This window comes from Lathamus discolor, chromosome 2 (assembly GCF_037157495.1).
Source record: "Lathamus discolor isolate bLatDis1 chromosome 2, bLatDis1.hap1, whole genome shotgun sequence".
NCBI classification, from domain to species: Eukaryota; Metazoa; Chordata; class Aves; order Psittaciformes; family Psittacidae; genus Lathamus; species Lathamus discolor.
In genome coordinates, this window is record NC_088885.1 from 124,639,564 (window position 1) to 124,658,261 (window position 18,698).

Here is an 18,698-nt window from a genome sequence, read left to right on the forward strand (position 1 = left end):
TGCTGCCTATGGGAGGTGACAAGTGGTATCAGCTTCTCTTCATTCGTCTCTTTCTTGAAACAGTGATGCCTTCCACTCAAACAAAATGCTTCCCTGCTCAGGATGTGTATTTGACCAATATTTATTATTTCAAATAAGAAACATTACATAGATAAGACAGTGACGGCACATGTTCACTGGCACTTTCCATCTGGGACTGTTGGTGGCAGACGTCTATAGGAGAAGACAGCACTAGTTTTTGCGTTAATTACACACACGTGCTAGTAATGAAGGCTATTCATTAGACTGATATAATTTAATATCATTATTCACACTTGAAAGTGTTTCTGCTACATCAGCTGCTGGAGCCCACGAGCCAGTATTTTCTACCCTAGGTGTCCACGGCAGCAGTAACTCACCAGAAGTTGGGGGGGCTGATTGTCATAAATGGGGAAATGAACAATTTCTGATGGGAGCATTAAGGAATGAAAGGCTTTGGCAACAGGACCCTTCACTGAAGTGCATAAATATGGACTTAGGCCCCAGAACCTAAGTCATGTAGGAGCCCATCTATGACTGAGCCACCTGCCCTCACTCTGCAGCCACTGAAGCAGGGGGGCACACAGACCTACGCATGTCTGCCTGACGAGCCCTTCTTTAGTCATGTGCATTTGAAATTGCAGATGACTAAAGAAGAGCAGGATCCAGGTGCAAGTTTATGAACTTAAAAGGTAAAACGCAAAATGCTTTTCTTAATATGCTCAGAATCAGCTCCTCATTATACAGGAGGAGCAATTTTTACAACAAATGTGTTGAAGTATACAAAGTAAAAACCCAGCTGATTTTAAAACTCCTGGCAGCACTTCTGTCGATGTTTATTTGCCCATACATTGGCTGCACAGAACAGACTTTAACTATTAGCCATTTATTGCAGAGGATTCTCCCAACGGGTAAAAGGAGACGTAAAATAAAATGCTCTTTTCTGAGTAGAGGCTTAAGTAACAGCTAAATTAAATCTTTGCATTAATAGTATTCATAGAAAGGCAGATGGGAGCAGAAAATGTTGCGATGAAGAATATGGAATGAGATGAGATCACAGCATCAGTCTGTCCTTTGTAGATCTGGACAATGATCACAGAGCCAGATTGGATTAGTGAAACCTATTTACCAGAAGTTCAGAGCGGTTGCATGAAGCTGAAAGGCAGTCAGTAGGGAGAGGTGGAAAATGCACCAGATTTACAGCTGCAGCGACGAGAATTTAGAAGTTTTCACCACTGTGATTTCATCCAAATGTGAGTACATCAAAACTGTAACAACCGCTGCGGGGTTGTCTTTTAGATGGATGGGGTGTTTAGCATCAGGAAAATCTCCAAAGTGAGCAGCTTATCTGTTCTGCCGTGCTCTGCTCGCAGTCCAGTGCTTGCTGCTTGTTTCTGGAGCTAATCCGTGCAGGTGCTTCGGCATTGTGGCTGTGTAAAATCTTTGCGCTGGCAAAATTGGGAGCTCTGGAATCAGTGTTGATATACCTATGAGGTAATTGCTAAAGTGACAGCTTGCAACTGTGTGGCTATTCTGTGTAATAGAAAAGAAAATGAAGTTCTGCTAGCAGTTAGCAGCTCAGATGAAGTGGGTGAACTGCATGAATGTTGAATTTAAGTCTGCTGGCTCAATAAGTGGAACATTTCCAAAGCCATGCCCTGGAAATGAATGCATGATTAACATTAATTGCTTGTAATGAAGAGTAAGAACCGGACAAAGCCCAGTCTGCATTTGATTGAACAAATTAGTTTAAACTCAATGGCTGCATATTTCAGCAACAAGAAAGCAGGTAAAAACAGGGAAAACAAATTGTGGGGCCAGGTCAGATCTTTACTTGCAAGCTGCGAGCATGAGCTTTCAGCTGCTTAATTTCAGAATATAAGTGGAAATGACAAAGTGAGCCATCACTGTAATTGTTTTCGTTGCCTGAAAGCTGGGTCTGTACGTACAAACATCCTTTTGCAGGCAAACCCAGAAACATCATCTGCAAGGATTCATTCTTCCCTTCCTGCTCCCACTCCCTGCAGAAAATGATGTTTGCAGGGAGAGCACTGTTTGCACTGCTGCCTTTGTATGCCCGCACAAGTGGGTCACTGCTGGCTAACTCCGTGATTCACTCTTCTTTCAATGGCTATTCAAGTAATTGCATGTTTGCTGGTGCTGTGACTTCCCTTTCATGCCTTGCCTTTCTTCAGCCCCTGTAAGCCATTCGTCACTTGCCCTGGCAGACAACAGGCAGTGAGTTGGGCTGTGGATCATACGTACTCGGAAAATACGCAGATTTATTGCCGTTTGCCACATTTATTGTTGCTCCTTGTGCACTGGCCTGGGTACCAGTAACAGCACAAAAGTACTTGTTCCTTTTAGATACCTACATAAACTGTGCTTCTCACACTGCCCAGTAAAATACATAAAATACCAAAGAGACAAGAAGATAATGCCTTACATCGCTAAACTTCTCTGCACTTGAGTGTTTTGCTTGTGAGCAATTATTACACAGTGAAATTCCTAAAGTAAAGTTGATTGCAGCAGCTTCAAAACCAACTTACGACATATTCCTAGGAAAAAGCCCAGCTTCATGATGTGGGTCTGGTTTTCATCCCCCACTCACCAGGGTCTAAAATAGAAAACGTGCCCTGCAGGAGAAGGCAGCAGGTTCCCTGAAGCTATCACACCATGCAAAACAGACCGTAATTGAACTGACAGCTTAGCGCTCTCTCAACTCTGTGCCAGGAGATAACTTACTTGTGATGAGTTCCATGTGGAAGTACCCTGTGCTGCAACGGGTCACTGACAGGGACCCTGGACAAGATCCATCACCACCCCTGTCACTGTCCTCTTTCACTGAGGGCAGAGATTAGCCCAAAACTGTGCTTCTGTCCAGTGGAGACCTAATACTCAGTACTTACAACCTCACTGGGGTATCAAGGGATGGATTCTAGGGAAACAGAAGCTGTCTAGGAAGAGTGATCCCACTGCCAGCTCTGCTCATACCGAAGCCTGGAAAGCCCAGTCCCTTGCTCTTGCCATCAGAGGAGAGGCATTTGGCTGCAGTACAAGCAGCCTTGGATGACCTCCAGCTGCTTCCACAGCTTCAAAACTCATTGCAAAAATTCATACATAGCAGCGATAAGCACTGAAACTCCTGGAGCTGAATGTATGCCAAAAATGCAATGGAAAGCTCACCTGGAGAGTAAGAGTCACCCCTCATCCCATAACAAACCTTCCTGGCTCTTCAAAGCCTTTGGATTATGCATGGAGATTGAATAGGAAACCCCCATTCATGTGCCTTGCCCTCGGGGTCAGCCTTTAGAATTGCAGTTAATTCACCCCATTTGGCAGGTTTTTGCCGGCCTGTTTCTGTCACTGGCTGCTAAATCCTGCAGCCTGAACACAGGGGAAGGTAATACCTTTGGGTTAGACACGATGAGAGGGAGAGCTGGGCCTAGCACAGAGTCTTTCAAGCCAGTTTCAAGTCAAACTGAAACAACAAGTGTTTAAACACTCTTCACTTTGTCCAAAAAAAACAACCCCTCACTCCAACCAGTCACTTCAGTGCAGTCAAAAGGCTAGGCCTCTCCAAAGTTAATGCACACAGTAGTCATGCTTGAAGGTGTCTGGATGGAAAGAGAAGCTCATTTCCTCCTGAAACATTGGCAGGTGGGAGGCCAGATCAAAACTCCGGAAGGAGAAGCATGGTTCCTCCTTGAAGCCTATGGGAGAGCTGCAGAAACTTGGGGAACACTGTTGCCCCGTGCCCATGTTGCACAGTTGCACAGCTAGAGCATGGTCTCTGAGATAACATTACAGAGTACTTTCCTTTGGGTTGTCTCAGCTGGAATGCTCCTTAAACCCTTACTTCTTCCTCCCCCTCCCCACCATGCTCCCCAATATATTCTCATGCAGAACTTCTAGAGGGATGTGTAACCTCATCTTGTACATTTCCACTGCACCCTGACCTTGTTCCTGTTCTTCTTTCGCAGCATGTAGTCCTGCCCGAAGACGAGCCAAAAGTACGCAGCACATCCTCACAAAGAGCGTAAGAAAAACCTTCCTTTCTCTCCCTCTCAGTTTTTTTCCATTCTAGTTGACTACACTTGCTCTTACAAATGCCACGGACTAATGGGAAGCGCATCTTCCAGGGCAATGTGCATCAGTGTCCGATGCAGGGAGTGGGGTGGGAAACAGAAAGGGAAGTTTCTGTAAAGCTATAGTTTATTTACAGAAGCACTTTGCAACTTCAAAAAATGTGGTTTGCCATGCAGAGCCAGTCAAAATGAACACAGCAGCTTATCAACATGGGCCATCTGAGGGAATCACAGACTTAACTCTTAGCCATAAAGCCTTAATGATAACACCAGAGGGACAGGCAGGGATGAAAAGCAAACAAATCGTATCACTACCTGTACGCATTAACCAAGGAGCCAGTATCCCATTCCCTGGGGAACGTGGGAGAAAAACACCAAGCAATGAACTGTAACCTCAGCTCAGAAAGACAGCTCTGAGAGAGCCACAGGAGGATGCTTGTCCCTTGATCCCAAGGTGCTTCCTGCCCTCGGCTCACCTCCTGTGCTCTGGCACAGAGTGCACAGCTGGAGCTTTACCCACTCCCTGCAGGTGGTGCTTTCCAAGTCTGGACACTTTGACACAGGTGTCTGAGTTTTCTTGTCTTTAGAGCCAGTTTTCCCTCCTTAAATCCACTTGAATCATTCACAACCCCTACCATGGTCCTCTCATCGCAGTTCTGATTTGCAGAAATGACTGCCTGTTTCTCTTGTGCATATCACAGCGCTTTTAACAAGCTTTGAGACTCTTCTGAGCATTTCTTGCTCACTACAGACCTGTCTCTTCACTAGCACTATTGAAATATTTTGCTGCATGGCCTTCTCTTTTTCCATGCACTATCCCACTTTGAAGTCCCATTCTTATTTGTAAATAGCCTCTTCTTCATATTCCTGATTCCCCGATCTTCTCACAACACTGTGGGTCCCCCCTTGTTGTGGTTTAAGCCCAGCTGGTAACTCAGAACCAAGTAGCCGCTCACTCTCTTCCCCCCTCCTATTCCCAGGCTCCCGGAGTGATGGGGAGGGGAATCAAAGCAATGTAACTCCCACGGGTTGAGATAAGAACTGTTCAGTAACCAAGGTATAACACAAACCACTGCTGCTGCCACCAGTAATAATAGTGATAAGGGAAATAACAAGGGAAGAGAATACAACCTCTCACCACCCGCCAACCGATACCCAGCCAGACCCCAGCAACTATCCAGTCCTTCCAGGCAACTGCCCCCAGTTTATATACTGGGCATGACGTGCTGTGGTATGGAATACCTCTTTGGTCAGTTTGGGTCAGGTGCCCTGTCTCTGCTTCCTCCCAGCTTCCCCTCCTCCCTGGCAGAGCATGAGGCTCAGAAAGTCCTTGGTCAGAGTAAACATCACTGAGCAGCAGCTAAAAACATCGGTGTTATCAGCACAGCACTGCACCAGCTACTAAGAAAGAGGAAAATGCTGAACCCAGGACACCCCTACTTACCACACTTACCTGTAGCTGGAAAAAACCTCACCACACTCAATCCCATCCCCTCACTTGGTTATTATGGCTGACCACAGGATCCCAATACTTCACAGGATGACTGAACTGGTGCCCAGGAAGGGTCAGTAACGCGTCTGTCGTGTCTGGGTAGAAATTCTGTATGTGTGTATTTTCTCAAATTGTAAAAATCTCATTTTTGTCCCATAACTCAGGCTGAGGTTTCAAAATGACCTTTCATTCCAAAGGAGGATGAAAGCCAGGGTGCTGGGGTCTTACTCAAAATAAGCCATTTTGGGATACCCCTTTTTTATTTGTTATGCCTTTGGTATATTTTGTTTTCTATGTAATACAAAAACAGCATAAAAATCCAATCTAGAAGTGAACTATTCTGACTTAATGGACAGAATGCTCAGATAATTTATCTTTCTTTTTTTGACAAAATTTATACTTTCCAACAAAGTGACCAGATTTCTAACCATAATTTCTCATAAAATTATTCATCTGGAAAATTTTCAGCTAGTTCTCATTGACATCTATGGCACCTGTAGGTTAAAGTTCCAAACTCAGCAGATGGAGAGTTGTATTTGCTAAATGGGAACCTCTAATATTCAACTTGGATTGGATCAGCTGCTGTAGCAGCACAGTACTCATAAAGGTCTAAGAAAGTAAGATAAGAAAGTCCCTGTTTTGTTGCTGTATTTTTAGAGGATTTTTTTCCCCTTTGGGGCTTTTCTGACCCCAGTTAAAGATGTCCTTTGACTGGCCTTTTGCCATGATGCAGGCAGCATCATTAGCAGTGGGAGCACCAAGCCTGAGGAATAGTGTGCAGCTCCAGCTGAGAAAACAAGCAAGGCTCTCAAACCAGAGCAGTTGGCACAGTCAGCTCTTTGTGCATTCCCCTTCTTCAGTGTATGATGCAGCTGCTTGCAGCTCCTGCGCAAGCATTCAGATACATTGCCTGTACTGGAACACACATGCCTGTGAGGAAGTTGTGATTGCCAGTTTCTAGACCCACAGAAAAGCAGCAGAATGATTGTCCGGTTTTCACTTTTACAGCCGCACCTGCAGCCAGTGCTGTGGAAATGCTCCCAGCTAATGTGAAATCTCCTGGTCTGGCAATTGCAGTGGGTGCACAACTTTAATCCTCAGCAAGGGCAAAAATAGCAAGCAAGGTGGACATCTGCCAGACCTTTTTTTTTTTTGCTGCAGAAATACTCAAGCAGTGCAGCATTAAGTGATTTAGCAGTCAAATGACTGACCTTTGGGGGTAACTTTCATCACATTCAAGAACCCATCCCAAAAGCACAGTCAGGGGTATGGAAGCATGAGAGAGAGGGGAAACATCTTTTCTTTCACTAGAGTGTTTCACTAATATGCTTATTTGCAGTTCCTATTGCCCTATTAGGAGCTATTTCGAGTGATAGTAGCTCCTTCTCTTCCCTTGCTCTTCTAGCCCCAGAATTCTTCAGATGGAACTCTCTGGATGCCAGTACCTGGCTACTTTGCATAAAAATGTCAAATCTCTCCATGCATGCTAGTGGTGCCACATTAAAAATGAGATCAGCGTTAGACCATCAAAAAAGGCTTAACTCTGCAGATCTGGAATTTCCTCCACTAACAAGAACCTCACTGTTCAGCCTTTCAGCTTCAAAGCTTTATTCTAAGCCAGATGTTTAATTGTCACCTTTTCTGGTTGGTTGTTGGTTTGGCAGCAGGATTTTGGGTCTAGGAGCAGCGTTGTTGGAACAGCTTCTGCACTGCTCTCCAACCTTCCTGTGTCCTCTGTGCCCCCTGCTTAACACAGCTAATTCCGGCAGCAGGTATGCCAGGCCTGAATGCTCTCACATGCATGTAAAGTCCACAAAAGAGACTTTGGTAAGCTCTGAATTCAGAGTTGGTGTCCTGCAAACAAACTGAGCAGGTCAAGGGACACACAGGTTCTTAAACCAGTATCTCTTTAGAGAGCAGTACACTGATTCTGCATAGTTTGCCTGGCTCTGCCATTCACACAGGTTTTCACTCTCTGGTATGTCTAGAAAAGAAAAGTGACTTCCAGCTGATCCTTCTGCCTTACCCTAGGTACCCTAGAGAAATGTCAGCTCCAGTTTAGATCAAAACTGTGCTACAGCAGGTTTAGTTTCCTGACCTAGATAAGTCTTCACATATTACAGTAATGGGTGAGGTAGCCAAAGTCACAGTGAAATCTCGAATTAGGAGATAAGGAACTCTAAAAGTGTGCTACAGCCAAATGCTGCAAACTAAGATGTTCATGCAAGATATGCCATAGAGATTGTGCTGTTGTCTCTCGCTGTAATGGAAAATGGCACTGTCGCTTATGTATACAGATTCTGCTTTTTGGCATTTTGGTATTACTGACACGACATGCAAAAAGCAATCTTGGAAACATAGAAAATGTGCCTAAGTAATTCCTGTTATTAATGCAGTTAAAAATCCTGCTTCCTTTTCCCAAAGACTTTAATCTTCTTGAGAAAACTATTTCTGGATCATCCTGGATAACAGTCCTGATGGATCCACTTGCTCTTGGAGCCTGTTCCTGGTTTTTTCTAGCTCACATTAGCCTTGGCTTCCAGAGTTGCCTGTGGCAGCACAGTGAGTGCCATGGCTCAGTCACAATCGAAGTAGGAAAGAACTTAGTGTTGTTCACGTTCGTTTTCAGGGTTCTGCTCAAGACACGGGTGGGTAATGTTCAAAGATGCAGCTCTCAGTGAGTTTTGTCTGTGCAAGCTATTATCTGTGAACATTAACCCCTGGGAGCACAATTATTCACTGCCTTGTACCCTCTGTAATCATTACCAGGTAGAAAATGTAAGTAAGTCCAAAAGATGGGAAAGACCATGAAAAAATAGCATTTGTAATTCACATTTAACTGATTGCCCAAGACATGACGCAATAAGAAATTAAATTTGAGCTGTCTCACAGGCATGTTGATCTTGAAAAGAACCACATTTCTCCTGAGGAGAATACAGAAAGCTGCACCAAAGTAGCGGGTTCCAGAGAGACCAGGGGTGGCTTTCGCATGCGTTTATACATCTCGTATAGCACAGAGGCAGGAGCCAAACAAAACAAACACCACAAATCCCACCCAACAAAATCCCTTCAGATGACGGGAAAGCAGTGGGAAGAGCAAACACTATGCTGCTCCCCACTGAACACCCCGTCTCCAAGGCCGTGTATAACAGGATGGCTTTTCCTTTCGCTGTAGGTGGTAGCCATATCCAACCACCGGCCCCACAGGACCGAGAAGCCGCATCCTCACCAGGGTGACCTCCTCCAGGTGCTGTACAACGGAGATGAGGTGCGGGGCTTGGGCTGCCTGCAGAGCGGGCAGCGGGGACCCTGCCCTGCCAAGGGTGCTGCCCAGCACGGTGAGTCTGCACAATGGCTTTGTTCCTCTGTGGCTTATGGAACATTGTTAGATACTGCAGTCTGCCTGTTTGCAGGCAATTTGTTATGGATCTGAAGGATACTTTCATGCTTAAAAAGTCTGGTGTAATTAATGAGATAACAGCCATGGCATTGCGTAGCTCTTGCTTTATTCAGAGTCATAAACTCACTTTATTCAGAGTCATGAGCCCTCTTTTCATGAGCCTCCCTTTCCAAAGGCTGATGGTATTTTAGGCATGATGTTATGTGAATTACTGAGTTTGCCTGAGTCATCTTATTATATAAGATTCGGTTGCTTGGAACTTGCCAGAACACAACAATTTGGGATGAAATTTCAGATTCTGTATGTCAGCCATAGACCTGATTTTGGTTTTTCAGCCAAAACTTGTTCAACATATTTGTGAGAACTAGTGAAGGGAAAAGAGAGGTTGCCAAAGCAAAACCAAGGAAATGAGTAAACATAAGCAGACTGGTCATTCAGCTCCTTCATCGCTGACATTTGGAAGGTTGAAGCTGGAGCAGGGCCATGCAGTTTGGCAAGGAGTGGCCTTTTAATCAAAAACTCATCTTCTGCTCTCCCTTGAAAAACAACCCAGATGCAGTCAAGTCATAAGCCTTTGAAAAAATCCAGTGCAGCACATGTTTGGTGGAGACATTGGACATTTAGCTGAACAAAGGTGCTAAATCCATGAGGTAGATACTACCGTGAAGGTGCGTGTTCTTCACACCACCGGTCTGCAGCTGCACTGCACATTAGCCATGCCATTAGGAGCACAGAGCAGACGAGAGTGGGGCCTGGGAAACTGGGAAGGAAGAAACTGACCTTGGGATGATAGGGAGAGATCTCAAACCAGGACCAGAGCCAAGCTATGGCTGAACAAAGAACTGGGGCTTCAGGGCTGGAGCAGAGAGAGGAGGAGGAGTCTCTGGAACCGGCTGCAGGGCAAAGGGTGGCAGAGAGCCACTGGGGAGAAAGAAGGGACTGCTGGTCTCTGCTGTTAGGGGAATTGAGGCAAAGGATGACAGAGAGGTGCGAGCGGGAGAAAAGACGGAGGAATCCAGAAAGAAGAGCAGAAAATGAAGAAACAGTTCTCATAGGGGTGAAAAGGAAGTGAGTGGGCAAAGAAACTGGGATGCTGTTTAGGAAAGAGTGAGAAACTGGGTTTAAATTAGAACAAAAGAGAGACAAAATGGACTGGCTGAGGAGTGGAAGGAGGGAGCGAGGAGAGCAGGACAAGGCAAACTCACCAGGATCATCTGGACAAGACACAAGAGCTCCTGCAGGGCTGCCTGAGCTTGTGCAGCATGGCGAGGCTGTTTGTCAGATCTCTGTTCCCTCCAGTACACAGGATGCTGAGGGACCATGGCAAGACAGCCCCCCATGTTCTGTCCATCACTGCCACCAGACTCCTCAGTGATGCTCATCACCTCACACAGCCGATGCATTCCCCTTTTCTGGGTGCCTGCTTCGCACCTCTGGCTGCGACACCTGGGAACGCTCAGTTGCTGCTGCACTAAAATCTGCTTTGGCTCTGAGCAGTGCTGTGTCCTGCTCAAGCCTCTGAAAAACTGGATTCCAGGACCTTCTAACCTTGTACTCAGCGCCGACCGCTGCTTTCCCGACGTGACTCCTTGTCCCCCAGGAGGTGATGAAGCTGGTTTTTAAAAACATCCATGCAGATGATGACCACGGTGATCAGCAACACAGAAGAGCCTGCAAAGATATTAACAGCTCTTCCCTCAGAGGATTCAGTGCGGGGGGAAAGTAAGTCCAGGACTGTGCACTGATCAGCTGCTTTCTGAGTGAGCACCGTCTATGTGAGTGAAGCAGGAAGTCTATGGAAAAGCGGTTGCTGATCACAAATTAGAGACTGAATCTCAGTACCTCGGTCCTTTGGGGGATAAAATCACTTTGATCCAGTCCTGGTGTTCCATAACTTTTGAGTGACAGATTTGGCATTTTAAGGGAAGGAAGGTAGACCTGTTGGTGAATATTTGTATGAAAACAAAATAGCTCTTTGTTATGATGTGCTGCAGTGTCCTGTTTTCGTACTAACTGTACTAGTAACACCTACACAGAGAACAGGGTACCGTGATAGAGTCCAGAAAGGTTTCTCCAGCTGTTTCTCAACAGCTGGAGAGCCAGGATTATGTGATATGAAGTGAGGTAAACATATGGATATGTATCATCTATTTTCACTAATCTCTCTACAAATGTTACCTCCATGTAAATTTTACCCTTCAAAAATATCCTTCAACTTTCTTACTGGAAATAGTTGTGTCTATAGAGTTTTCCATGTTTGCTCCATAAATAAGTACTGCTGAATATTAAAGAGACTTCAGATTTGGTAAAGCACAATTTGAAATCTGGGTAACAGACTGAACAGCTCAATTTCCCAAGTAAGGGGAAAATGTGTAAACAAGAGCATAGGTAAGACCATCAGCACATGCATTGACAGCATCAGAAACCCTACACAAATACCAAAGCATCATAGAATGGCTTGGGTTGGAAGGGACCTTGGAGATCATCCAGTTCTAATCCCTGCCATGGGCAGGGACATCTTCAACTAGACCAGGTTGCTCAAAGCCCCATCCAACCTGGCTGTGAAGGAAGCAAGTGTAGCGGGAGGCCACAAGAAGAGACTCCTGATTGCACTGAAAGCTGTGCTTTGTTACCCAGGATGGACAGCTCAAACCAAACCAAAACAAAACAAAACAAAATTGCACTTCTCCAAGACAGAAGTACTCAGGTTTGTACCAAGTTCTTGTACAAGCGCTCATCTTGGAAACATAGGGCAAGTCAGAACAGCTGATGAGAAACAGCCCTTGTCCCAGGTTTGGGCATCCATAGCACCTTCTGGAAGCAGAATTCACACCACACTCCACCACCGCTATCCTGAGGGGACCACTTGTAAGACTGAAGCCACAAGGACCTACATTTGTTTAGATATTCTGCTACAAGTTTGCTAGAACATGTTCAGTACCTGACAAGCAGAGGGGCAGCTGAAGGGAAAAATCAGGCAAAACAAGGGCAAACCAAACCAAACCAAATCAAATAAGGAAGGGGGGAAACGAATACGGACATCAGTGGCTGGACAGGCTCCAAGCACTGATGCCTGGAGCCACTTGCTGAATACAGTTAGTACCTAATATGCAAGATGACAGGAGGTAATAGAATTAAACTTTGACATGAGGGATACAGCTAAGTATCTAATGGAATTACTGGCTGGGGCAGGGAGCAGGAAGAGAGAGGCTGGTGAAGATATTTCAGTCAAATATTGCCCCCAGAAGGAGGAGACAGTTGTGATCACTATCGCATGCCAGAGACAGCACTATAAGCAGTGCTGTGGCTATTTCTGATGTTTGCTGTCATTATATATATTCCATTGGTTACAGTAGATGTAAATCATATTCTTGAGGACTTGATGAATCTTGGTGTTTCTGTAGGTACTTCTCTTGCTCTTCACTTACCTGAATATCCTTTTAAGGAACAGCAGACACCAAAAGCAGCCAGGAACAGAAATAAATAAATAAATAAATAAGATTCCTCCACAATCTGACATCCAAACAGGAGGATTTGGCTCCATGAAAAATCTGACATCCTTCCCTCATTTATTTCCTCAGCACAACTAGCAGGAATGTCAGGAGATGATCATAACAAAGAAACTCCTGCACTTTTGGCTATAATCAAGTCCGGTTAGAGTCTAACCTGAATCTAGGCTCTGTTCATGGAAGGAGGCTTTTAATACAAGCTGTGCCAATGGGATAAATACCGATAATGCCACATTTCTTATCCTTTGCAGTGGGAATTACTGAACGAGAATCATCCAAGTCCTGTAATCACCCATTGGATGGAAAATCTTTGGTAAGTAAATACAGCAAGACCAACTACCACTGTCTGATGCATCTTAAAACCTGTCAGCATGTCCCACATTAATCATGTCAGCATGGCAGTCTCTCGTAGCGTGTGCAGATTTTGCAGTCTTTGTTAAGGCCTTTGAGGCATGATTTATGCCAGAGGATCCTTAGCTAGGAGAAGAGCCTGGCACAGGACAGCTGCCCTCAAGGAAGGGTGGTGGGATGGAAACAGGTAGGCTCAGCCACCCGCAAGACCTGGGAGGACTTAGCCTCTTGTTTCTCAGAGAATTTCACAAATTGAGGAAAATAAATCATTTCTAAAGTGGAACAAGCATCAAATAATTGTATTCATAGAATGCCAGCCTGACATGGGAATCAGATCAATGGAAAATGCTGATGAAGAACTGATGGGAAAATCATCAAACAAAACCCAAAAATCTGTTCTGTATTGGAAAGACAAAATGCTTTGGTTAAAAATGACTCAGCTTCAGTAAAACATTTTCCTTCCCTTCTTCTTCTTAAAAAAAAGAACCAAAAAAAACCCTCTACATTTTATAAAAACTAGATTTTCAAACAGAAAATAGTCCTTTGAAAAGTTTCTGGCGAACACCAGACCATGCTATTGAAACTTGATGGCTTCACATGCTGCTGGATGGCTGCAATATACTTGCTAGCTGGTAGCTGGGATACACTCAATAAGAATTACTGTACAATGTTGAAGGATGGTCACAATTCATGATATTCAGTGTAATGAAAGTAAGTGCACTTACCAATAATTAACCCAGTTAAATCTCAAAGGATGCTTTCAAAAGTGATTTCAAACATTTCTGTAAGTCTTGAGATACTTGCAGAGCTCACCAAAACATATCCAGTCTCAGATTAATCCCAGGGGAAATAGCCCTCGACAGCATAAGACCGATTATACTGGTGACAATAATATAAAGATGTTTTTCAGTGTTGACAGTAAAATCAGTGTGGTTATTGCCTGAAATGATGAGAGTGCATCACAATTGCTGGCAACCCACACTTCAGCTTGCCATCTTGGAGGCTATGCCAGTCTCATGGTCAAATGGTCATATGAGACAAGAGGAAGGCGATGATCAGGCACGTGTGTAGCCATGGCAGAACTGGGCAGGAACCAGGGCCCCCCATGCCACCGAGCAGCACACAGAAGAACAGGGAAACCTTTCTAAACGCCCAAGGGAACAGTGATATCTGGGACAGCTGGTCCCCAGGCAGCCACAGAAGTGGCCTGTGGAGAGCTGCAAGAGGTGGCTTGCCCAGTCTGCTCAAAGCCTTGACTCTTCAGGAAGCTAGGCATGAAACCTAAGGACTAGAAAGTTCTGCAAGCCTCCCTCCTTCCATGGGAGGTGGAATTCTTGCTCATACAAGCCCTGTGTTGAGGTCAGCGAGAACATTCATGCGAGTCATCAGTACTTGTGTGGGTAAGAGAGGGGCAGTCAAATCCTTAACCTGCTTTCTCTCTCTTGTAGGAGATTCACAGTATTTATTGATTTTCCTTAAACAGCCTCTTTCCTCAGGCAAACCTATGCTCCCTGCTTACCAGCAGCACTTCCTAATGACATGCGTTTTCCTCCTGCAGATTCCACCATCGCCAGTTGCCCACATCACTGTGAAAGCAGTGGCTGTCACAGATTCACCCACAGGCAACAGCACTTCCACGGAAGAGTAAGTCTTTTCCCACCCTCTAGCCAAGCCTGGGGGGCTGCACAAGGTGTGACACCAGGCAGGGAAGGGGATGGGGCACCTCTGCCACAGGTCACCTGCTCACCACGAACACAGAGGTGCTTGTCTGCAGATCTCTGAATCAGAGCTGTAAAACCTCCGTGATTTACAGTAAAGCCATGCTGCTTACTTCCCAAAAGTAGGGAGAGATTGACTAAAGGACGTGATTATTATATTGTCAGCCACGGCCATTTTTACAGCTGCCCTGGTGCCAGTCACAGCTCTGTTTTATTACTAGGAAAAAAGCATCGGAATTCAAAATTTAAGTATTTTCCCCCTAAGAACTCTATAATATTTGCCTTGAAGCACCTTACAAAATTTAATCCATTTTTAAACGAAGTACAATTAAGGAACAAGTTGTCCGTAGTACAAATGCACTCATCACTAGGCAGGTAACTCAGACACACATCAGGGTGATACTTTGAGATTCCGCCATTGCTATCTAAGGGAGAGTAACAAACTCATTGTCATAGTGTCCTCATACTCCACACACAGAGACATAAATACCTCTCGGCCAGTGTAAGCCAGCTCAGCCCCCTCAGGTTTTCCGTGCCTGGTTGCCTTAAGCCAGGAAGAAGGGCCATGGAGACAAACGCTTTACGTGTCTGTGCTCTATTTGCTAGTCACCGGCAGCACTGGAGGAAGGCGGCAGAGTACGACCTGACCCTGCCCCCAGGAGCAGAAGCTTCCCTACCACTGACAGGAAGCAACCTGTGTGGGACGCCCAGCCTCCTGAGGAAGATGTGGATGAAGCACAAGAAGAAGTCAGAGTACCTAGGGGCAACAAACAGTGCCTTTGAGGCAGACTGACAGGGCTCAGCATCACTTGGAAGGACAGAAGGTCCTTTAGCCAAGGACAAGGTGCTCTAAGATCAGTGAAGGAACAGACACAGCACAGCTCATCCAGGAAAACTATATTCTTTTTATTACTTGATGCCATTGCCTCAGAACAGTGGGAGGAAGTCCAGCTAAGGTAAAAATGATGAACATGATGCAAGTCACTGGCCTTTCTTTGTTGCAATGCACTAAAATCACAAATATTCCACTAGATTTACAGCTTGACTCAATGACACTGAAGCTACTCCCGGTTCATTTACCATTTTACATGTCCTGTCTGAATCAGCTTGGACTTGCAACAGGAAAAGCCTACCAATAGGTTTGTGTATTCCCGCAAGGCAACAGATCGATTACGGAGTGCCATTGAATACCCCCAGTCTGCTCGCTGTGTAGCACTTCTTGTCCTCTTCCCACTCTCATATCATGAGATAAAACCCACATCTTACGATATGCTTGGTTGAATGACATACACTAAACGTATTTCTTTTTTCTACAGCGTTGATGTCCCAAGTCAGGAGTAAAAGATGCAAAAATTGTAAAAGAAAGTGTCAGAACGCAGCAAGTTTGCAAACACACATTTACCAAACTTTGCTATGTGACAAGTGATTGGTGTTTCAAAGTGTCCTGACAGATCAAGCTATGAGCAACTGGATAACCTCAAGAGAAACTTTCTTCCACAGAACCTGCTTACATGTTAAGTGGTAGTCAGAAACTTACTGCCTATGTGGTACAGGAATTTCACTAAGTGCACAGCATACTAGGAGGAAAGAAAATACGCAAATGGTGCAGCTAGGTGACTGAAAGTGAGATAGTTGTATGTAGAAGACCCGTGCTTATGGATAGACGGAATTCATGGAATGTGCTGTAAAGTCTTCCTCAACTTCTTTTTTTTCAATTTAGAAATTGCTGGTCATGGCCCATGTGTTTTTCTCTCACAACAAAAAAAGTTTTACAGAAAAGATTTCACTGTCGTTACAGACAATATCAGTCATGAACAGTACTTGCCTCCCCTGAGTACTCCTCTCTTTATTAAAGAAGGCTGTGGCTTGCCTAAATACAGAACTTTCAACATAAAATTGAAAGAGGCATTTCTGCTGTTGCTCACCATAGTGATGATCTTCTGTAATCTACCTGCCAGTACACCAAAGCATAAACGAAAAATTAAAAAGGTCGTACTCTATGACAGAAGCACAGGAGCAAAGCTCCCATCTGAAACTTGCCTGCAGCCAGTGTAGTAAAATGGTTTGGAAGGGACCTTAAAGATCATCCGGTTCCAATCGGGCTGCCATGAACAGGGACACCTTCCACTAGAGCAGGTTGCTCCAAGCCCCATCCAGCCTGGCCTTGAACACTGCCAGGGATGGGGCAGCCACAGCTTCTCTGGGCAACCTGTGCCAGTGCCTCACCACCCACACAGTCACAGTCTTCTCCCTCAGAGGTGCTCAAACAGCTCACAGAGGACAGCCTTGCAGCTAGAAATCCCAGTCTCTCCCCTCCTGCTTACCAAAGGCAGAAATCCATCCCTGGCACAGCAGCCTGACAGAGGGATGATTTGCTCTCCTGCTTTTCTTTCATCCTTCTGGGAAAGGAGAGCACAGCTCCTCATTACCCACATGCTGAAAGCCCGCAGCTGCTGGCAAGGCAAGGAGAGGAGGCAATGGCGATCGGCATTGACCATGTCAGCATGCAAGAGCAGTGCTGACTCCTGCTGAAGGCTGCACACGTGAACATCACCAGCGCAGTTCTCTCCGGGGGGTACACCCCAGCTTTAAATCAGAGCCTGACACACTGGCCCTGGGTAACAGTACAGACGCCGTGGCCTTGCCAGCATCAGGTCCTCCATGACTGAACCAAACCGGAGCCATGGCCAAGACTTCCCTGAATTATCTATTATAAATCTCACCAACCACACAACACCCCCTCCACAGCCCCAGTAAATTCTGCCAGAAGCCTTGGCCTTCGGGCTCATGCTATTTTTATACATATTGATAAATCCAGTAAATTCAGTGGGACTACTTCCTTGCAGAGCAACGCATGCACACAAGTAGGGAGAATAGAAATTGCCAGTTCCTTTTTTTGGTCTCATTCCCTAAACAAATGAAAAATAGGTAAGACAGGCAGACAGTAGGAAAAGTCTATTGGCTGAACTGGGGGTAAAGACAGCGAGCATTTGTGCTACCTGCCCTTATAGCTAATGTGACCTGTAGAGCGCTCAACACACAGTCCAGGGCAGCAAGAGTTTAGTCTGTTGAGAAAGCCGTATCATAGTGTTTTGTTTGTTAATTACTAGTTTTAAGCAGTATGAGGATGGAGGCAAAGATTCATGTCTCTACCAAATTGCTGTATCTTGAAATGTGTATTTATGGTTTTCTTATTTATTTAATTTATACTTTGGATCGACAAGAGGAAAGATTTACAAGAAGCATATTTAATTTCTCTGTATTCCAGGAACTGCTGTGGAGATTTCTTGTATTGTAGTAGTACTTGTTTTATTGATTTGACTAAAATATGTCCTATTCATAAGAAAAAATAAATAAAAGAAACAAGTAGCATGTGGTAACATATGGGTCTTGGTGATTTAAAAGCTTTTGGGAAGCATTTAGTGGAAATTACAGGGCAGGTTTATGGTACTGAAGAATGTGAACACCTTACAGCAAAGAAACCAAATTGTGCTCCCCACAGAACAGTCAGGAAATGTATGTTTGTGTGTGGCTTCAGTATTTTGTGGGTGGTAGAATCATTGTTATCAGATGCTCAGAGAAAAGGCCTGGTACTGCCAAGCAGTTAGGCATCAGATACACATGTACACACAAGACTTCAAGTAGGCACAACGCTTAGTCTCCCTCGGCCCTGGGAGATAAGCAGTGTTACCTCCCTCCCATCAAATAAGAGAACCAAGACAGAGGGGGTAGTTAAGGCCCTAGTAGAGAATAAAACCAAGCGCTGCCCATCTTCAGACGCACCAGTTGGCAACAAAGTCACTTATCTCCAACACAACACCGTCCTTGGAGATCCTTTGCTGAATGACAGCCCAAGCAGAGGTGGGCGACACAAGGACACAGGAGCCCAGGTTATGGGAACTGGCTCAGGAATGCAAGGGTAAAGACACAAGGGAAGAAAATGTATGGTGTTGGCATCCTTCACCAACCCGGCCCTTGGAAAGCCTGTCTGCTCAGCATGACTTGTCCCCGCTGCACTGCCTGTACCCCGTGCAGCTCCTGGGGAATGGTGCCGTGTTTCTGGTCCTGCCATTGCAGACAGTGTCTACATTTAACAAGAGCAAACAGGGAGTGTCCTTGCAG

At 45.2% G+C, this 18,698-nt stretch overlaps 1 protein-coding gene across 1 annotated transcript; it reads left to right on the forward strand.

Moving 5' to 3' along the window:
- The first annotated feature begins 1,194 nt into the window (after nucleotides 1-1,194).
- Nucleotides 1,195-15,369, forward strand: VXN (vexin). Its single transcript, XM_065669381.1, has 6 exons — nucleotides 1,195-1,271; nucleotides 4,002-4,057; nucleotides 8,774-8,936; nucleotides 12,759-12,820; nucleotides 14,417-14,502; nucleotides 15,183-15,369. The coding sequence occupies exons 1-6, from the start codon at nucleotides 1,205-1,207 to the stop codon at nucleotides 15,367-15,369; spliced, it is 621 nt and encodes a 206-aa protein (XP_065525453.1). The 5' UTR covers nucleotides 1,195-1,204.
- The last annotated feature ends 3,329 nt before the right edge of the window (nucleotides 15,370-18,698 follow it).

Bases quoted from the DNA above. Each gene is read 5' to 3' on its own strand.
- VXN (XM_065669381.1), top strand. From the start codon at position 1,205: ATGCACCAGATTTACAGCTGCAGCGACGAGAATTTAGAAGTTTTCACC. The intron at 4,058-8,773 runs GTAAGAAAAACC...CTTTCGCTGTAG, and splicing joins AGCACATCCTCACAAAGAGC to GTGGTAGCCATATCCAACCA. The intron at 14,503-15,182 runs GTAAGTCTTTTC...TCTATTTGCTAG, and splicing joins AACAGCACTTCCACGGAAGA to TCACCGGCAGCACTGGAGGA.